The sequence below is a fragment of the Balaenoptera ricei genome, chromosome 1, assembly GCF_028023285.1.
Source record: "Balaenoptera ricei isolate mBalRic1 chromosome 1, mBalRic1.hap2, whole genome shotgun sequence".
Lineage (NCBI taxonomy): Eukaryota > Metazoa > Chordata > Mammalia > Artiodactyla > Balaenopteridae > Balaenoptera > Balaenoptera ricei.
Window position 1 is genome coordinate 18,147,115 of NC_082639.1, and position 18,450 is coordinate 18,165,564.

The 18,450-nt window shown below is 34.5% G+C and overlaps 1 protein-coding gene across 3 annotated transcripts in view; it reads right to left on the reverse strand.

Moving 5' to 3' along the window:
- Nucleotides 1-5,092: 5,092 nt before the first annotated feature.
- The window catches only part of HNRNPR (heterogeneous nuclear ribonucleoprotein R), a 33,923-nt gene continuing 20,565 nt past the window's right edge, over nucleotides 5,093-18,450 (reverse strand). For all 3 annotated transcript variants that reach the window (XM_059915841.1, XM_059915847.1, XM_059915856.1), the window contains 6 exons: nucleotides 17,624-17,800; nucleotides 15,897-16,032; nucleotides 14,248-14,453; nucleotides 9,241-9,390; nucleotides 6,510-6,631; nucleotides 5,093-6,373 (listed from right to left, as the gene is read on the reverse strand). In XM_059915841.1, the coding sequence (XP_059771824.1) occupies nucleotides 5,761-6,373; nucleotides 6,510-6,631; nucleotides 9,241-9,390; nucleotides 14,248-14,453; nucleotides 15,897-16,032; nucleotides 17,624-17,800 (1,404 nt within the window). In that variant the 3' untranslated portion in view covers nucleotides 5,093-5,760. The remainder of the gene's footprint in view (nucleotides 6,374-6,509; nucleotides 6,632-9,240; nucleotides 9,391-14,247; nucleotides 14,454-15,896; nucleotides 16,033-17,623; nucleotides 17,801-18,450) is intronic.

Genomic DNA, 18,450 nt, shown 5'->3' on the forward strand with positions numbered 1-18,450 from the left:
CACTTTGAACATGTTAGATTTTATTAAAAATATTTAACATTGTACAAATATTCCAACACAGTTATGATACCTGAACACTGTACCAAAAGCATTAATTTTTATTAAACTGCTGATTAAATGGTCTTGCAAATGTTCCTATTTTAATATTCTCATGTTACTGTATGCGTATCAGCAATGTAATGTTTGCAGGAGCTTTCAGCTCAATTATAGAAATAGCCTTATAACAGTACTAAACATCATAATAAGACTCATTAAAGTACAATTCTATCTATGTTACTGAACAGGGTAGAGAAGTCCCCTTTGTTCAACCATCATAAATAAGACATCAAGATACGCAATGTTCATGGGATCCTGACAAAGTTACTACAGAAAATGAAAGCCCTTTTTTATACTTGAGGAATTTAAGTTTTCCCCCATAATGCTTCCTTCTTTTTTGGTCCCATGAAATGTATTTTATTGTTAGTGTATAAAAGCCAGCAAGTTTGCACTGCATTTTCCTTAAGTTATATGAACCCCTCAGCACTACTTGAGTGTTCCTATTGCTAATTATAAAACTTCCCTAGGATAACACGGTATTAAGTGCAATCTAAAAGTTCAACACCCAAATCTTTTCTATCACTGATACATGCATAAAATGTGTCAGAAGAGAAACAAGTACTTTAACACAATGATACAATCACTGCAGTTCTTAAAGTATAATTTCATTGTAGTAATATACAGCTACTCTATAGCAAGCTTACAGATAAAGGTTTACATTCATGACACTGACTAGCCCATTAATACCTAGGAGATTCTCCCTAGACTGATATGCCCAACCAACAAAGAAGGCATAAGAATACTGAGGAGGTTCTAGGCATGAAAATTCATAATTACTTTTAACCAGTGCTTATGTTATACAATTACTTTTTATGTGGTAAATAGTCAGAAATGCCTAATTATTACGTTTAATTTCCTCAATTTATACTTTACCATCATAGAATCCCCTGAGTACGAAATTTTGCTCTTCAGTAATGACCTAAAAATCTACTCTAATTCTATCAATACCTACTAATCCCATCAGCTGTCCTGGGTTTCAGACGAAACACAAGTTGATAGATTTGTGTTACTGCTATATTCAAGGCCCTAATATTTCAGTTATGTAATTTCCTCTTGACGTAAAGTCATCATATCAAATGTACCTTTAAATTGAGCCCACTCTTGTTTGTCAAGTTGCTAAAACTTTTAAGTTTCATTTTATAATATTAGTATCTCTTTTGGAGGACTTTAAAAAATAATTTATCCTGGTGTTTAAACCTTCCATTCTATTAACACCTTCCTATTTTTTACTAACATTCGTGTGCAATAAATATTTTTAAAGATGCATTATATGCTCATCTACCCCCATAAAAATGTAAATATAAGGAAAATATTAGAGGGATTGAAATCACATAAAACAAAGCAAATTTACTGTTTCTCTAAGAGATTTATTTAGAGTCTATCTTGACCACTTAAAATATACCCTGAATATTTCATTACTTCATACTTGCAGGCCTTTCCTGCTAATCTACGAATTTGAGAATAAAGAGTATGAAGTACTTATTATATGTTCCTATTAAGAACCGAATTACCTAATATTAAAGCCTTATTTTTCTACAAGGCTGACATAAATGCCCACTTACAGAATATGGGCATTCTCCCAAACTTAATGACCCACTACTGACCAAAAAAAAAAAAAATAGGAAAAAAAAAAGTTCTTACCAATAATTCCACTGGTTATCGTCCCCAGCGAACCCCACCTAGCAAGTCGACATCATGACATGTCAGGTCAGGGCAGCCTCAACCTCGCTTCCCTGATAGTCAGGTGATAAAAGGAAGGAGTTAAAACAGGAAAAGTACACTTGCAGATTTCTGGATAACATCTGAAAATGATTAAAAAACAGAAACAAAACAAAAAACCCAGAGCTTCTGGTAACCTCTAAATAAAAAGTATATATGTATATATATTTAAAAGGAAAAAAAACTTTCCTAGAAAGATTAATAATGATCACTTCCAATTAAATATTTAAATTACTGACCAATACATTAAATATGCAATATTTTTAAAGTTTAGTGTTTGCATTTCAAAAATAAAAACTAATCAACAAACTTCTAATGCAAAAGTAAACATGCCTGGTCAATGGATTTGTCATTCTGGATTCTCTAGTCAGTCACCCAGTCCACTGTCTTAGAACAACTAAGTTAACAGAAGCTCCCATTCTCAGAGAAACATAAACACAGTTATAAATCCAGTGCACTCTTTCTATAAGGCTTTTTCTTAGCTGCTCACTTAAGTGGCTTCACATGATAAAGGACAACATTAACAATTCTTCTATATACTTCGGTTGGTTTTAAGAATACTGGATAGTTCAATATAATAAAATTCTCTTTGGAAAAGTCAAAATGGTAAATTTTAACATCTTCAGAAGTCTTTTTAATTGACAAGTGATAGCCTTATAGCAAGTATTTACTGGAAGGGTTTGATTTTACAAATAATACACAATTAATAAAACGTAGGTATGATTATCCAAATGGGCAGGAGGCAAATGATGCAATGAGTTTCAAGAATATTATATGGCTTTATGCTAGGAATGGAATTTTACATCCCTTCTCTTCTGGAATTTAATATATATAATTTATTTTGATGCATGCTGACCTTTTTAAAAAGAGGGTTCAACTCCTAAATCACATTTCAAAGTCAAATGAGAGAAAAATTATCTACTAACAGAAAGCATTGGGCTTTCTTATGCAGAATAACCCCAGTAACTAGAATAACTGAAAAACAATTATGCTGAACTCTTTTGCTTAAAAAAACTACCTACAGAACCATAGTAACTCAATTTCCACATCAATTGACCAAATAAACTTGGAATTATTAAAAATCTGGCTACTTATTAGAACTTTTTTGCTTTTAAAAAATTAAAACACCATCATATAAATACATACATTTAAGCAACTGCTATAAATGAGTGATCAAATAAAAATTAGTATTTCATTATGGGGAGGGGGCATATATATGTCAATCTCAGGAAGGTACCTACAAAGAAGAGGTCATCCTCAACATAAAGTAAAAATCTTTCCCAACACACACGTTACTGTAGCAGGCTCAGAAATAAAACCAAATGAATTAGGTTGGGGAACAAAAAAGATGGCAGGAGAGTCGGAAATCAGATTTCCCAGAACTCATAATTTGTGCGTATTTAAGAAAAAACCTCATGCAAATCTAGAATAAAAATCTCCTCAACTGACATTTTTCAGGTTTGTATATTATTTAGATTGTTAAATTTACTTCTGTGAAAATTTCAGCTCTGAAGCTATTTTCTCGTAATAGCTTACAAGAAGACATCAACAAGGGAAAAGCTCTAGAGTGAGATTTAATGCTTATAAAGTTTTGTCTGTCTGTTAAAAAACCTATAAGGCAATATTAGAGGGACACCTCTATAGATATATTTTTAATTGGTGAGAGCGAAATATAATTTGTAATTAAAGAAAAGGATTTTGACAGGGAACCTAGGTTTGATTTTTATGTTCTTGCTAGGGTTTATATTTTAGGATGGGCGGGGGAAGCACATATATTACTTTTTCAGAATCACTTCTATTCCCATTCCTAATTTTGTTCCTAAGAACTTTGTAGCTGGTAACATCTAAGTTGTAAGAAATACAAACAATTCAAATTTTATTTCTAGATCCTCTCTTCTTTCCAAGAAAAATCAAGGTTTTACTTAAGTCTTATTTAGATTTATAGCTATAGCTTCAAATTGTATTTTCAAAGTTTAAAGGCAGAATTTAAAGAATGTTTGGTGTCTTTACTTGCATACATGGGCATAAGAAAAACAACCAGCTCTAAGCTTCATCGAATAGATACCCATGTTAACTTGACACTACTATACACAGCAATTATATATAATTCCTTTATCAGCTTCCAAAACATAAAAGGACTATTAACAAGGTCTGTTAACTTACTGTACTATGTAATAAGTGTACTTTTAAAGAGAAATCAGATATATTGACTTTCATCAGCAAATATTCATTTTCCTCCTCAAAGTCAAAAGAGAAGCCATGAAACCCAAAATATGATCTACCTGAGCTCACAAGGAATTAAGTGGCTTATAATTTTGAAATCTAATACTCCTGTCATAAAAGACACCAAACAAGAACAAAACACAAAATAAAGGTGTGCCCATTTTAATTATTCTCCAATGGCTTATTTTTATAATTTAAAAACATTTTAGATCCACCTAAGAATAGAATAGAAGGGAAAATTTTATTGGTAATTTGAAAGTGACAGAGTTTTCTGCACTGTTAGGGTCAGATTCTTTTGTTCCTTTTATTCTCAAGCAAAAAAAAGTAGTTACAATAAATCAGAATTTCTAAAGGAAATGGAAATAGATGCTATGACTTGGCCAACAAAACTTTAGCCATTCGAGTAGTAAAAAAAATTAAAATAAGAGGTTATTAACAGAAAGCAGAAGTAGGACTACTGGATATTTTTAAGCCTCTCTTAATAAGGCATGAGTGTTTCTCAGAGTAAATTTACATAGCAATAGGAAATTATATTCCTAAACCAGTAGAAGTGGTAGTCACAATCATGTATACTAAAAGTTTACATGAAGTTTAGTCCGCAGAGCAATTGACGCCACAGTACTAACATTTTTTCCTGTTATGTACATTCACTCCAGCAAATAAGGTCTTCAGACAACAAATTATCCTTTATAGAAAGAATGTGGGTCAAAATAAATTGCAGTCTGCTTCCCCAACCCCATTTTATTTAACGCAAATTATCCAATGCCTGCAAGAATGTTCAAAAGCCTTTGAACCTGTTTTTAATAAAAATAAAGGATAAAATTGCCAAATTAGAAAAGACTATGAGAGAACATCAATCAGTGCAGTGCTATTTGGAATAAATACTAGAATTTAGTCTAATTCTCAGTCTGATATCCACGATACATACTGGAATAGACAAGAAATTTTGCATGAATTTGATCACTCACATAGGCAGTTATAGTTTGAAAACAATATTCCTTGCAAGGATTACGAATAAAATAATGTTTTAGGACACAATTGAATTTGAAATAGGTAATGTTTTGAATAGATTTTTGAGTTTTATTGAAATCTTACATGAACAAGAAATTGGAAATACAATCACATCAAAGAACAAATTGTCACGGCTTTGACGTTTAAGCCAAACAAATTTTGTAGGGCAGATTTCAAAAAGGTGTGAAGTTATAACAATTTAAAAACACAGTTGACCTACTTCTAGGAATGCAAAACATACAATCATAGGTTATTTTCAATACAAGAAAACTTAAATTTGTTTGCTTTAATTTCTTAAAACTACTAAGACAAAGCACTAGCTTGTATTTTTATTTACAGCATACTCCATACTGCTAGGTAATCTATCCCAAATCCAAAAAATGAAGCTGTCCAAAACCAAAGGTTCTGCAAAATCATGATTTAACAGTGTGCTCAGCTTGTTTTGAAGCTAAAATGAAGCCTGAAAGGATAAAAGCATTGTAACTCCCAGAATAAGGGAACTCTGCAAGCCCAATAATGTCCAAGAGCATTTATGAAAAGAGGAAAAAATAAAAAGACTTGAGTATATACACAATAGTGATTTCTTCAGCCCAATACAAATGGCAGCAAACTGCTACTTAAAGATGAAACAGATAAGCCAATTTTTTTTTGAAGGATGTAGATCTAGAGCCAATCGTATCTTGCCAGTATCATTTTCAAGCCCTCACTTGTCTATTTCCACTGTTGCCCATAAGTATCCTGATAAAATTCCTGGTTGTCATTATTGTAACCATAGTTACCAGAATAGTCACCACCTTGCTGAAGCGGCTGTTGAGCGATGGGCTGGGAACCCCAGTTCTGTTGGTTGTTGGTCTGACGGCGCTTGGAATCAGGTTGGTTGTACCCATCTGCCTTTCTCTTGCCTCCTACATTGCCCCCACGGTTGCCCCGAGATCCACGGGAACCACGGCCTCTCTGCTGTTGTGCAGGACCCCCTCTGCCACCCCTAGAGCCTCTTGGTGGTCCCAAAGGTGCCCCCCTTTGTGAATAGCCAGCTCTACCTCTTGGAGGTGGTGCTCCCCGCCCCCTTGGTGGTGGTGGAGCACCTCGCCCTCCCCTTCCTCCTCCTCTTCCTCTTACTGCATAGCCATCATCATAGCCGTAGTAGGGATCTTCATAGCCTCCACGATAGTCGTGATAATCATAACCATAGTAATCATCATAGTAATCTTCATAGCCATAGTAATCTGGAGGGTAGCCATATCCACCTCTCCCCCCACCACGACCTCGACCTCTAATTGGAGGTGGCATACGAGGAGGAGGGTGATAGTAATAATCTTCATACCTAGCAATGGAGGGAAGGGAGAAAAGAAAAAACAAGTTAGTTTGCTTCAAGACTCTTCCTGACTTTTTAAATTACCTGATCTCTGTTATCAAGTTATTCTCTGTTCAAAGATGTATTTACTAAAATGTAGACTCACGCAGTGCTTCTGGAGGCCTGTCTAGCAGCTTGGCGCTCTTTCCTTTTCTTGTCTGGTGGCTTGGCTAAGACTATTTCAATTTCTTCCCCTTCTATTTCTTTGCCATTCATTTCATCCATGGCCTATACAAAATTAGGAAATAAATTTACTTTACACATAACAGTACTTTAAACATAACAAACATATCTGTGCCATTAATACACTTGATAAGCAATTTACTTCACAACTATTTTAATTTGCAAGATGAATATACCCACCAAGTTAAAAAAAAATACACAAAGAAAGTACTTGTTCCCCTCAATCTTACATTCTTATGTGTAAATTATGTTGAGAACAAAACTGATGTCCCACCATTATATTTAAAAAGATAAAAGATTGGGGCTTCCCTGGTGGCGCAGTGGTTAAGAATCCACCTGCCAATGCAGGGGACACGGGTTCGAGCCCTGGTCGGGGAAGATCCCACATGCCGCGGAGCAACTAAGCCCGTGCGCCACAACTACTGAGCCTGCGCTCTAGAGCCCGCGAGCCACAACTACTGAAGCCTGTGTGCCACAACTACTGAAGCCCAGGCGCCTAGAGCCTGTGCTCTGCAACAAGAGAAGCCACCGCAATGAGAAGCCCGCACACCACAACGAAGAGTAGCCCCCACTCTCAGCAACCAGAGAAAACCCTCGTGCAGCAGCGAAGACCCAATGGAGCCAAAAATTAAATAAATGAATAAATAAATAAATAATTTAAAATTAAAATAAATAAAAATAAAAATAAAAAAAAGATAAAAGATTGCCAGAGAGCTGCCTGTTGCTGCTACTTAAATCCAAAAACTTAATTCCAAATAACTTCCAAGCTTAGCCAAACCAAAGCAGCAAATTCACATCTGGAAAAAGTGCCAGTAGTAACAAACTTTTCAGGATTCAAATTTTTAAACAAACATGTGGCATTCAACATGTAGGTCTTAAACTGTTGTTCTATAAAAATTTTAAGGATTTGAAACATAAATGAGGTTATCAGTGAAATTCAATAAGATACCAAAAAAAGCCCCACAATGCTTAACCTGGAACATACTTTGCCTGAATAGTTAAAAGCACAAAGCCTAGCAAAGGCCTGAACTAATGAAGATTCAAGTACTCACCTGGAAAGCAGTAATCAAAAGTATTCTAGGCTCTAGTTTTTTAATTTATGTAGTTCCACCTAATAGCCTCTGCCATAGGGTTCAGGGTTCAGGTAACTCAGTAACAAAGTCTCACCTCCTCACCACAGCTTTTCTGTTCCCTATACAACCTTTTCCTCTCTGGATATACATAATAAAATGCTCTATCCATAAAGAACATTTAGTGCTTTACAAGTATCTAGACAAAGATTAAATCAGTATCTTCCTCTAACTAGTTTTTCCCCTTTACCACCTTAGCTTTTGGCTGCTTCAACTGAAGCAACTAAATGAGTCTATAGAAGCTTCCTGGTATAAACGAGAGAATGGGGCATCTGTCTACTCTCCCCTCTGGCCATCCTCTGATTTCCAGTTACTGAGCTAGAAATCTTATAACTTCAGAGACTTCTTTGGCAAACCACCCTTGAAAATTATTTTAAATTAATTAGTTATTTAATACCAACTGATTCAAAAGGAGTATTTAGAAGGTATAAATGTATTAGTTATCTGTCCTTCGTACCATTGGCAATTCAGAAGCCACACATTAAATTCTGTATTAAGCTGTGAATTTTATAAGCAATATTGTCTCACTAATTAGCTTCCATGAAAAAGCAAACCAATAAATTCTAACTAGTCAAAGATTCTGTAAGGCACATTTTAAAGCAGTACCCTGAGCAGGAAACAAAAACTGCTCAAATTAGAGGTGGCATCACTTTAACCGACAGAACATGTAGAAAAAGAACCAGGCCTGAGTCACCAAGGATTTCAGATCTATCTCCCCAATTACATAAAAAAGCTTTTATTTTGTCTTGTCTTTTGTTTTGTCATCCCCCTCCCCTCCACCCCTCCCCCGCCTTCCCCCAGAAAGGAGAGAGGAACAAGAGGAAGAAGAAACCTGAAATTTCACCCACTAAGGATGGTGCTGATCCATTACCATCAGAAAGCAGCAGAGTATTCGGGTTATATGTTCTAGACACCATATGAAAAGGCTTTTTTCACACTTTTCAATACTATCATCAACAAATAAATTAACTATTCCATGCAAGAAATATTTCTAAAAACTACTGAAACTGGCAAAACACAGTCAATACTATGAGAATTCTAAAATGACTAAAGAAAGGCAAAACTATGAAGAACTAACCATTCCCTCAGAGCACAGCTACTGAATTAAATGTGTTGTACTAGGTATGAAGCCATGTACACTGCTCAGTTCCATTCATAGGTCCACAAACCAAGGTAAACAAAGTAGTTACAGTACACTCATTACCATTTTAGTATTTACACCAGCTAATTACTATTCCTTGTAACATTTCCAAGGTATCATGCTATCAAACCTTAGGCTTACAAAAATAATACAGAGATTAAAAATAACTTGCCTGAGATCACAAACCCAGTTAGTAATAATCAGGCTTTGAAATATGGAGTCTTACCTGTTATACTACTACCACTTCACAGAGATTATTAAAAGAAAGTTCCAGAGTTCGGTAAAAGCTGAAAACAATTTTATTTGTTTTTAAAGTCACTTTATGTGTTTAGCAAGTTTCAACAAAATTCAAGTATCAAAAAACAAAATTTTAAATTTTCTACCTTAACAGCTGCTCCTCTGTCTTCGAAATGAACAAATGCATAATCTTTCAACTTCTTCACTCTTTCAAGTTTTCCAAATTCAGAAAACGACTTTTCCAATATTTCTTCTGTCACTGTAGTAGCCAAGTTTCTCACAAATAAAACTTTCACCTAATATAACAAATATACAAATTGGCATTGGCTACTTAATTTTAGCTGAAGTCCTATATTAAAGTATTTCTTCTTATCTTCATGGCATAGGCTTTTCTTCTCTAAAACATTAAGTGTTAAAAGTGCTGTGATCTGGTAACTGACTATACTGCTGAACTGAATAAATAAGCATTTTCAGAACTCTAATGGAAAACTGATGAATTCATAAAAGTGCTAACAAAAGATCAAGATGAAAAATAAATTAATTACATGGGACTGAGCGAACTGATGAGGATGATTATAATTTTTGTGACTTTCTGTTTAAATAAAAAAAAAAAGAAAAAAAAATCCCACAAGGACTGAGAGGCAAAAAGTATACAAATCAATTTTCACTGCAAAGTAAAGGAGCTGTTACAGTGGAGGATTACTGGGGACTGAATGTCAATATTATGACATAGTATGAGTGTGTTTCGTGTTTGGTAATTGCAATCATTGTTGCTTTTGTTGTGGTCATCCATTTACAATGCTTCGTGTCAGTTTATCTCTTGTAAAAATAAAATACAGTGTGTGTGTGTGTGTGTGTGTGTGTGAAAAAAAAAGAAGTATATTGTAACTTGGAGGCTAATGATACTGTGCTACTGTATTTCTGTACACTATTTTTAGTAAGGTAAATGGTATATAGATTAATGCTTAAAAAAAAAGTATACAAAACTGTTCAAAAATACGGTATTGTAAATCTACTAAAATGTTAAGATTATAAAGAAAATAAATGGCAATTTATGGAAGTGTTAAAAAAAAAAAAAAGTGCTGTGATATAGACGTGAAGAACAGACTTGTGCTTGCCAAGGGCTGGGGTCGGGGGGCGGGGGGAAGGGATGGACTGGGAGTTTGGGGTTGGTAGGTGCAAACTATCACATGTAGAATGGATAAACAAGGTCCTACTGTATAGCACAGGGAACTATATTCAATATCCTGTGATAAACCATAATACAAAAGAATATTTAAAAAATTGTATATATGTGTATAACCGAGTCACTCTGCTGTACAGCAGAGACTGGCAAAACATTGTAAATCAACTATACTTCAATAAAAAAAAAAAGTGCTATGATAGAAAGTATGAAAAGTACCAAGAAAATGATTCTATTAGTTACCAATTTATATAAATTATCAGTTCCTTCTCCTGCCATGTCGTTAAAAGTAACTAATACTGTGAACAGGACCTTCAAGGAACCAAAATATATTTATTACTAAGTTAATTTACAAATTTAATATGGTCCCTAAGTCCCCCTAAAACAACAAGTTTTTGTTTTTACCCCCCAGAACTGGATGTGCTGATTCTAAAGTTCATATGAAAAACTAAACAAGCAGGAAGAGCCAGGAAAAAAATAAGAACAAAATTTAGAGACTAGCTCTACTAGACATAACAAACTCTATCAATTCAATGCTTAAATCATTTAATCAGTGTAGTGTTAATCTGAATAAAGATGAAAATTGGATCCATACCTCACATTATACACCGGGATAAAGTCCAAATAGATAAAAAATTTAAAAGGGGGAGATGTTGAAAGCATTAGAAGAAAATAAAGGCAATTCCTTTATGTAACACTGCACTTGGAGAAGGCTTTGTGACTTAAAATCTATAAACTACGAAGGACTGAAAAATTCAACTACTGAAAAGAAATGACTTCTACACAGTAGAAAAATACCATAAGCAAAGTCAGAAAACAACTTATATCACAAAGAGTTAATCTCTTTCATATCAGAGCTCCAGAAAATAAGAAAAAGATCAACAGAAAAACAAAATGAATGGAAAGAGGCAAAATTCATGAATACATGGTTCATACAAAGAAACACAAAATGGTCCTTAAATGTATAAAAAACGTAAACTCACGCATGCTTAGTAAAGAGAAGCAAATCATAACAGCTTTGAGGTACCATTTGTTATGAGATTTGGCAAAACCCAGAAGTTTGATCCTATCCTCTTTTGACAAGGATGAGGAACATCAGCCTGTTGTATTCTGCTGGTGGGGAGCAGAATACAAGTACACCTCCTACAGAGAATATGGTCAATATCTTAATAATTACAGATGCATTTACCCTTTGGCCCACAATTCTATCCTCAAGAATCTATCCTACAGATATATTTGCTCTTGAATTAACTGAAACGATATAAGCTTACTCATTGGAGTACTATAATAACAAAAGATTAGAAACATCCAATGCCCAGCTGGTTGAATATACTATGGTACATCTACAAAACGGAAAATTACGTAGTCAAAAAATTAAGAAGAGCTCTAAGAGCTACTTTGAAAAAAATGCGAGGATACACTGTTGCTAAGATTTTTTCCCCCATTTTTATACCTCCAAATAGGGATCTAATTTACAGTCAATGTGACAGATAAGCACTTGTCATAGTTTAATTGGCAGCATTTTATAATTTCTTAGTGGTACATAAAATAACGGTATACTTCCTTAGAGATGAAATATGACAGTGAATAAAGCAAACATAGATCATTAATACAGCTACCAGTAGCCATTTGTGCAAGAAGTAGGGAAGGAAAGAATATATACTAATATTTGCCTGTGTTTGTCCAAGGAAGCACTAAAAGGACAAACCAGAGACCATTAACACTGGATGTCTACAAGAGACAAGGAGGACATGGTAGATGGGGCTAGAGGTGGAGGTAGGACTTCCTACTTAGGATTTAGGATGAATTTCTATGTATAATTTTGATTTGTGAACTAAGGAAATACATTACTCATTCAAAAAAAAAAAATTAACACACCTACCGAACAAATTGTCGCCTCAGATAAAGGGCTATCTGAGTAAAAAGGATTTGGGGAGAAGACATTAATTCAAGGGAGGAAAGTTTTCCACCTCTATCATTACACCCTTTATCTTTCTCAATGTTGTCATACTGAAGTCTAATTCTACATTAGACAGGCCTCCAATTGGTTTATTTACCTTTTTTTTTAAACTCAACATGGATCTTTTATTCTTTTCTGAGATGAAACCAAAGCATCCTATATAAAAATTACTAGTTGAAACTGTGTTTAAAACATTCAATAGGAAAAAGGTCCCTTTAAGAAAGATATATTTATGTATACCTGAACCTAACATAACACTGTAAATCAAACTATAATCCAATATAAAAATAAAAATTAAAAAAAAAAGAAAGAAAGATACATTTAGGCTCTTTGGTTCTGGTTGATTATAGAAATGACCCAACTTGGCAAAAAAATCTTCAATGAATGATAACACTGATACAGTGAATCAACAGCAGAAGCTTTATACTATTGGGTATACTCCCCCTTGCCCAACCCCGGAATAGAAAACAATAAAGGAGCATTATCCAGTCAAGTTTATTCAAATCGGCATTGTTCAAGTTTATAGAGGCTTCCTTTTCATTCTGAAACTTGTTTTTGATCCAGGAAGAATAGTTACTAGAATAAAATCATGAGGTTTTTCTAATCTTATAAAAAGATTTAGGATGAATTTCAACCTGAAAGGTTACCAGAGGTATGTGAAAAGTGGTCGAATAAGCAAATTACTGGCTATACTTTAGATATTCTAGGGATGTCATTCCCCTCTCAATCTATAAGCTATTTTTAAAATGTTTTTATAGGAAATGAAATACAGGCTACAGTCAGTTTCTACAAGGTAGATTCAAAGTTGTAAGAGATCTTGTAAAGAGATTTATCCAACTCCAATAAAATAGATAACATCCAAATTCAGTAAGTTTGCTCAAAGTCACAATTGTATTAGGAGAAGAAACAAGTGGAATTAAAATCAAGCTAGTAATAAATAAAAATAAAATATCAGGGCTCTTTAGATTCCCAGTCCCTTTCCTTGACACCTATCTACTCAAAGAATATAAGAAAAAGAGTGAGCGACACATCTGAGTCTCTCCAGTTCATTCTCAATGAATCTTCTTTGCTTAATCCAAAAATGCTTTTGCTTACAAAAACTTTTACCATGCTAGTATAAACCAGGGCTCTCCTCCAAACTAATCAAGAGTGAGGACTGTCTCCTCAGAATCTGGAATAAAAAGCTTGAGGAAAAAGACTTCTCAGTCCAGAATAATCCAACCACTCATTTATCACCATCCATAGAGTTGCTGCCTCCGAAAAGGAAAGAGACATACACCAAATTACTTGAAAACTCACTAAAAGCAGCAGAGATGCAACTTCAGATGTGTCCCTTCAACCCCAGGAGTCTCCCAGAGGAAAGCCTAAGAACCAGAACCCTTGGAACCATCCTTTACCAGGCAAAGATACTGGCAATGCAAGTACAGGACTTAGGATGAAAGTGAGGGCCCGCTACAGGACTTGCCATGCATATTTTGCCACTACTGTATAACAGCAAACGTGATAACCCTTTGCCTGTCTTCATGGAGACAATACTCTAAGGGAGCTTGATCATTAAAAAAGAAAAGCTTTAAAAAAAGAAAAAGGAAAGTAAACTATAAATCTCAATGAAATATAGTTCACGGCCATGTAATAAAAGTCATAGTATGGTCAATGAAGATTATAACTCATAATCACTAGAACATTACTTCTCTCTTTATTCAGTAAGACCTTGTCTTTTTTCTTTTCTTCTTAACTTTTTAACCTTGTATCTCTCATAGTGCCTAGCACTAAACAAACACTTAATTGAAGGGATTTTATTTCAGTTCCTTTTACACATTTAATCTGCAGAAAAAGGAATGGTTAATGGAAATTGCTGGATACCAAGACAGACTGTTAAATTTGGTGTCTAAATGGTTAAGATCAAGGGCTACAATTTGTATTTACTGTAAAATTTGAAATATTCGAGCATTATTCTGAGTACAAAATTTAAATGACAACCGCACCCCCAACCCAAGCAATTGCATTTACCTTAGCCATGACTTCTGGATCTGGTTCTTCCACAGGGTCAGCCCATTCAACTGTAACTACATTTCCCCATACTTTTACTTTTCCACTCATCAGCCGGCGTCTGGCTTGTGCTGCTGACTTGTGATCCTCATACTCAAGGAAGCAGAACCCCCGATTCTTCTTTTTGTCATCGGGTTGATGATAGAGAATAACGTCCACCAAACCCTCTGTTAAACCAACAGCCAGATATATAAGCCAAAAGCATCCACCACACATTTAGCGATTAGGCAGACCTAAATCCACTTGCCGAAGAGCAAAAAATAACTGAAGAAGCCTCAAAATGATTTGCTAATTACCTAGTAGACAATTAAATCAGCGTTATTAGATATGGAGCTAGGGACAGTGTTTTATGTTCCCTTTTAAATTTTAGGGATCCTGAAGGTACAGCCATGAACAAATCCAACTACTGTATTCTGACATACATTTTAGAGTGTTTGACATAACGTGAGCTTAAAATTTATGAAAATACTACCAAGGAACTTAAAAACCAAATTATAATATAAATCCAAGAGAACACTCAACAACTAATCATGACCAAAAATCATCCTTGAATCTAACTTTTTAAAAGTTACTATTTTTACCAAGAATAAAAGTAATTGCTTAAAACTGGTGTACCTCTGGTCTTAGTCCTGTACCCTCATCTTTCCATATATGTTCTTTCTAGGTGGTCCCTACTTTTAAATACCATCCATATCCTTAAGAGTGCTTAGATTTTACTCCTAGCAGCAAGATCCAGAATGTGATTTGGATGTGGGAGAGCTGAAGTGAAGGACCAGAGATGAGGCAGTCATAAAACTAGGAGGTTACAGCATTGGATGGTTCATCCACATAGATGTTAAAAGTCCTAACAATAAGTCAATTTCGGGCAGAAGAGAAAGACTGTGAACCAGAAAAAATCTTCAATTAATGCAAGACTGAAACCAGAAGAGCAATAGGTGACAGCTTGAAGGAGGGGGAAAGGATTGTTTATCTGTAGCATATGTCTGGATGACAAAAATGTAAAGAAATAATGGTTTTTATATGGGATGGAGAAGTAATGGTCTAAAAGTGTTTTTTTAAATGCAGCTAGCATTAGTGGATCTCCATTAGCATTTAAAACAATGAAATGGAATAGGAAATGTCAGACTAAATCATATGCAGTAAGTGAAAATATAATTTTGTTAAATTTTGTTTCAGTTATATATAAATGTATATAAATCTGTGATATAAAATGTTCTTTTCAATCACTTCCATGGATTTAGAATTGGAAATCTGGAAAAATCTGATCTAGACAAGGTAAGAGGAAGAAGGCAGATTAAGAACTCTCACCCCCTTAGCCCTAAAGCACACTGAATGTCAAGGGGGAAAAGCCTTCCTTCACTTGAGGGCTACCAGGGCAAAGACTGTGTCAAAAGCTAGGGTTCAATTAAGGCAAAGTAAAGAGGACATTCCAAGAAATTGAGGCTATGAGGGAAGCTGCTTAGTCCAAACCACTAAAAAGAAGAAAGGAGGCAATTTAGACACTGAATAGACATGTGAATTCTTAGATTAAGATACACCTCATTTTTTTGCACTTATAAATAGTACCACAGATTTCCCAAAACTAATTTCTAAATACATTTTTGTTTTACCTGTGACTTTACTGAATTCTTCCAGAATGTTTTCTTTAGTCTTATTCTTCGGAATTGATCCAACAAAAAGCCTGTTGTTTGCCACAGAAATGCACACTCCAAGGTGTTTACCAGGGCGAATTTCATAGCTGTCACACTGAAAGGAAGAAAAGAACCAGACACCCCACAACCACCCCAAACTCAGAACAACTGATCTCAATCTAAAAAAATTGAACAATTTAAGGTCAAACACTCCCTGCTTAATGAACTCACTGAGCTCCCTCATGCTTGCCGTAACATAAAATGTGTATTTTTAAACTTGTTACAGCCTCTCGTTTTAGTTTTAACCTTCACTGCTATTCACTTTATCTTTAAAAAGATCTGATTTCATATTTCAGTATTATCTATCTGAAGATTTTCTCCTAGAGAATTTCAGAAAAAATACCTGAGACTGATCATTCATCTGCCCTTGGAGATGAAATTAGATATAAATAAGCCACAGGCAAAATAACAATATATAAAGAACACCAGCTATGTTTAATCAATGTAAAGAAATTTAGAAGAATTTCACATTTTACATAAAACACAGAATTCCAACATCTGAAACTACATATCAAACACAATACTTATAAAATTATATGAAATGATAGGAATAAAAAATGTTTCATTTAAATGGCTATGGTGATGATTTCCTTGATAAACTTTAGCTTTTTAATGGCTTAACATTACTTACCTATTAGTTTACTAAAAGATATGTAATTTTTTCAAAAAAATCATCCATATGTTGTCAGAAACAAGGAAATAAAGCTTTAAAAACTTCTCGGTACTGAATAAACAAACTGGAAGGAAAAGTCCATAATAAAAACTAAAATCTGGGTCAAGCTAGAAGTAGAACTAATTTTGAGGCAACTAATAAAACCAAAAGCCTTGGTGAAAGAGGTTACCATTCTAGAAGAACTAGAACTAGACTAAGTGAGGCCTTTAGCTGTCTGGCAAAAGAGTATGCCAAGGAACAATGATATTGCTATTTTGGGTTACTGAGAGGGTTGTATCTTAACAGAACAGGAGCAAAGATATAGTTAATTGGCATAACTGCTAATACTACTACTACTACTCTGAAATATGTACAAAGGGTAAAAGGCCCTACAGAAAGGAAATTACTAGATTCGTTATAAAACAGTAGAAAAAGAGAGAAAGATTAAAGACAGAGAGAACTGGAGGGCTTGGAAACAAAAAGATAGAAAAGAACAAGAATATACTTAGAAAATAAACTGTATGATTAGGCTATGACAAAAACAAGAGAGATTCACAGCCATTTCCTGAACTGTGTCCTAAAAGTCACTGTTGCCCAGTTATGTTCCCCAGAACCCATCCCAGACTTCATCACACTTTAAGAATCCTACCCTAAAGTTTAACAGCAAGAATTGACATTTTTGTCTAAGATCAAAAGAGAGACCTGCAGAAGCCAAATATTCAATGAAATTTTAGATACTAATCACTCTAATAAATAACTTCTTAGAATTATGGGAGACTTTCTCTAACACCTTATTTCTTGGGTATTTTCATTTCTTTTTTACTTTTATAATCAGAAAAAAATAGCCAACGGTCACATACCAACTCAGTCAATATAAAAACTTTCAAAGCAAAAACTAAAGAAAGTGAAACAATGTTAACTGCAAATGTTTTTAATTGAGGTATTTCTCTCAAATAATGACTTGCTAGACAGTGGGCATTTGCTTATCACATACCAGTTTAACAGCTTCCTGTGCAGCTTCCTTTCCACAGAAGGTGATAAATGCATACCCTCTGTTCTGACCAGACAGTGGATCCATCATAAGACGTAGATCCCAAATGGGACCAGCCTTTTCAAAAAGGGGCACCAACTCATCCTCATATAAATCTCTTGGTATTTTACCTACAAAGACCTGAAATAAAACCTCTGTGTTAGAATCCCAATGTAAGCATTTGATTTTAGAGCCACAAAGCCTAGCTGCCTTTTTTTTAGGGGGTGGGGACAGAAAGATGGTTAAGGAAAAATGGGGACAATTTGAATCTTGCAAAGCTAACCTTAGTTTTTATTATAATGACTTTCAGGGCATCAACACAGAACAATATTCTATATTGAAAATTGGAAAATGATTAATAAAAGTGTGCAAAATTTGTAGTAACAACTCTAAATTTTGAATTTTTATAATTTGTCTTTTTCTCACAAAAAAACAGAATAAAAGGCATGTATGAATCTTCATGGAAACACCTCTGCATTTTTATAAAAACAATAATTGAAAAGAAAGATTGATGAGGTCTTCCTCATATTTTCTCCTCAACTCCAAATTCTTTACTACTTAGAACTCCAGTACTGGGACTTCCCTGGCGGTCCAGTGGTTAAGACTCGGCCCTTCCAATGCAGGGGGCGCGGGTTCAATCCCTGGTCAGGGAACTAAGATCCCACATGCTGCGCGGCTTAAAAAAAAAAAAAACTCCAGTGCTTCAATCTATCCCTTTCTCTATCAGGATATTACATTTTAAGTAAGTATGAAAAAAATTTTTCAACATTTGAAGATTTTGTGTGCTTAGT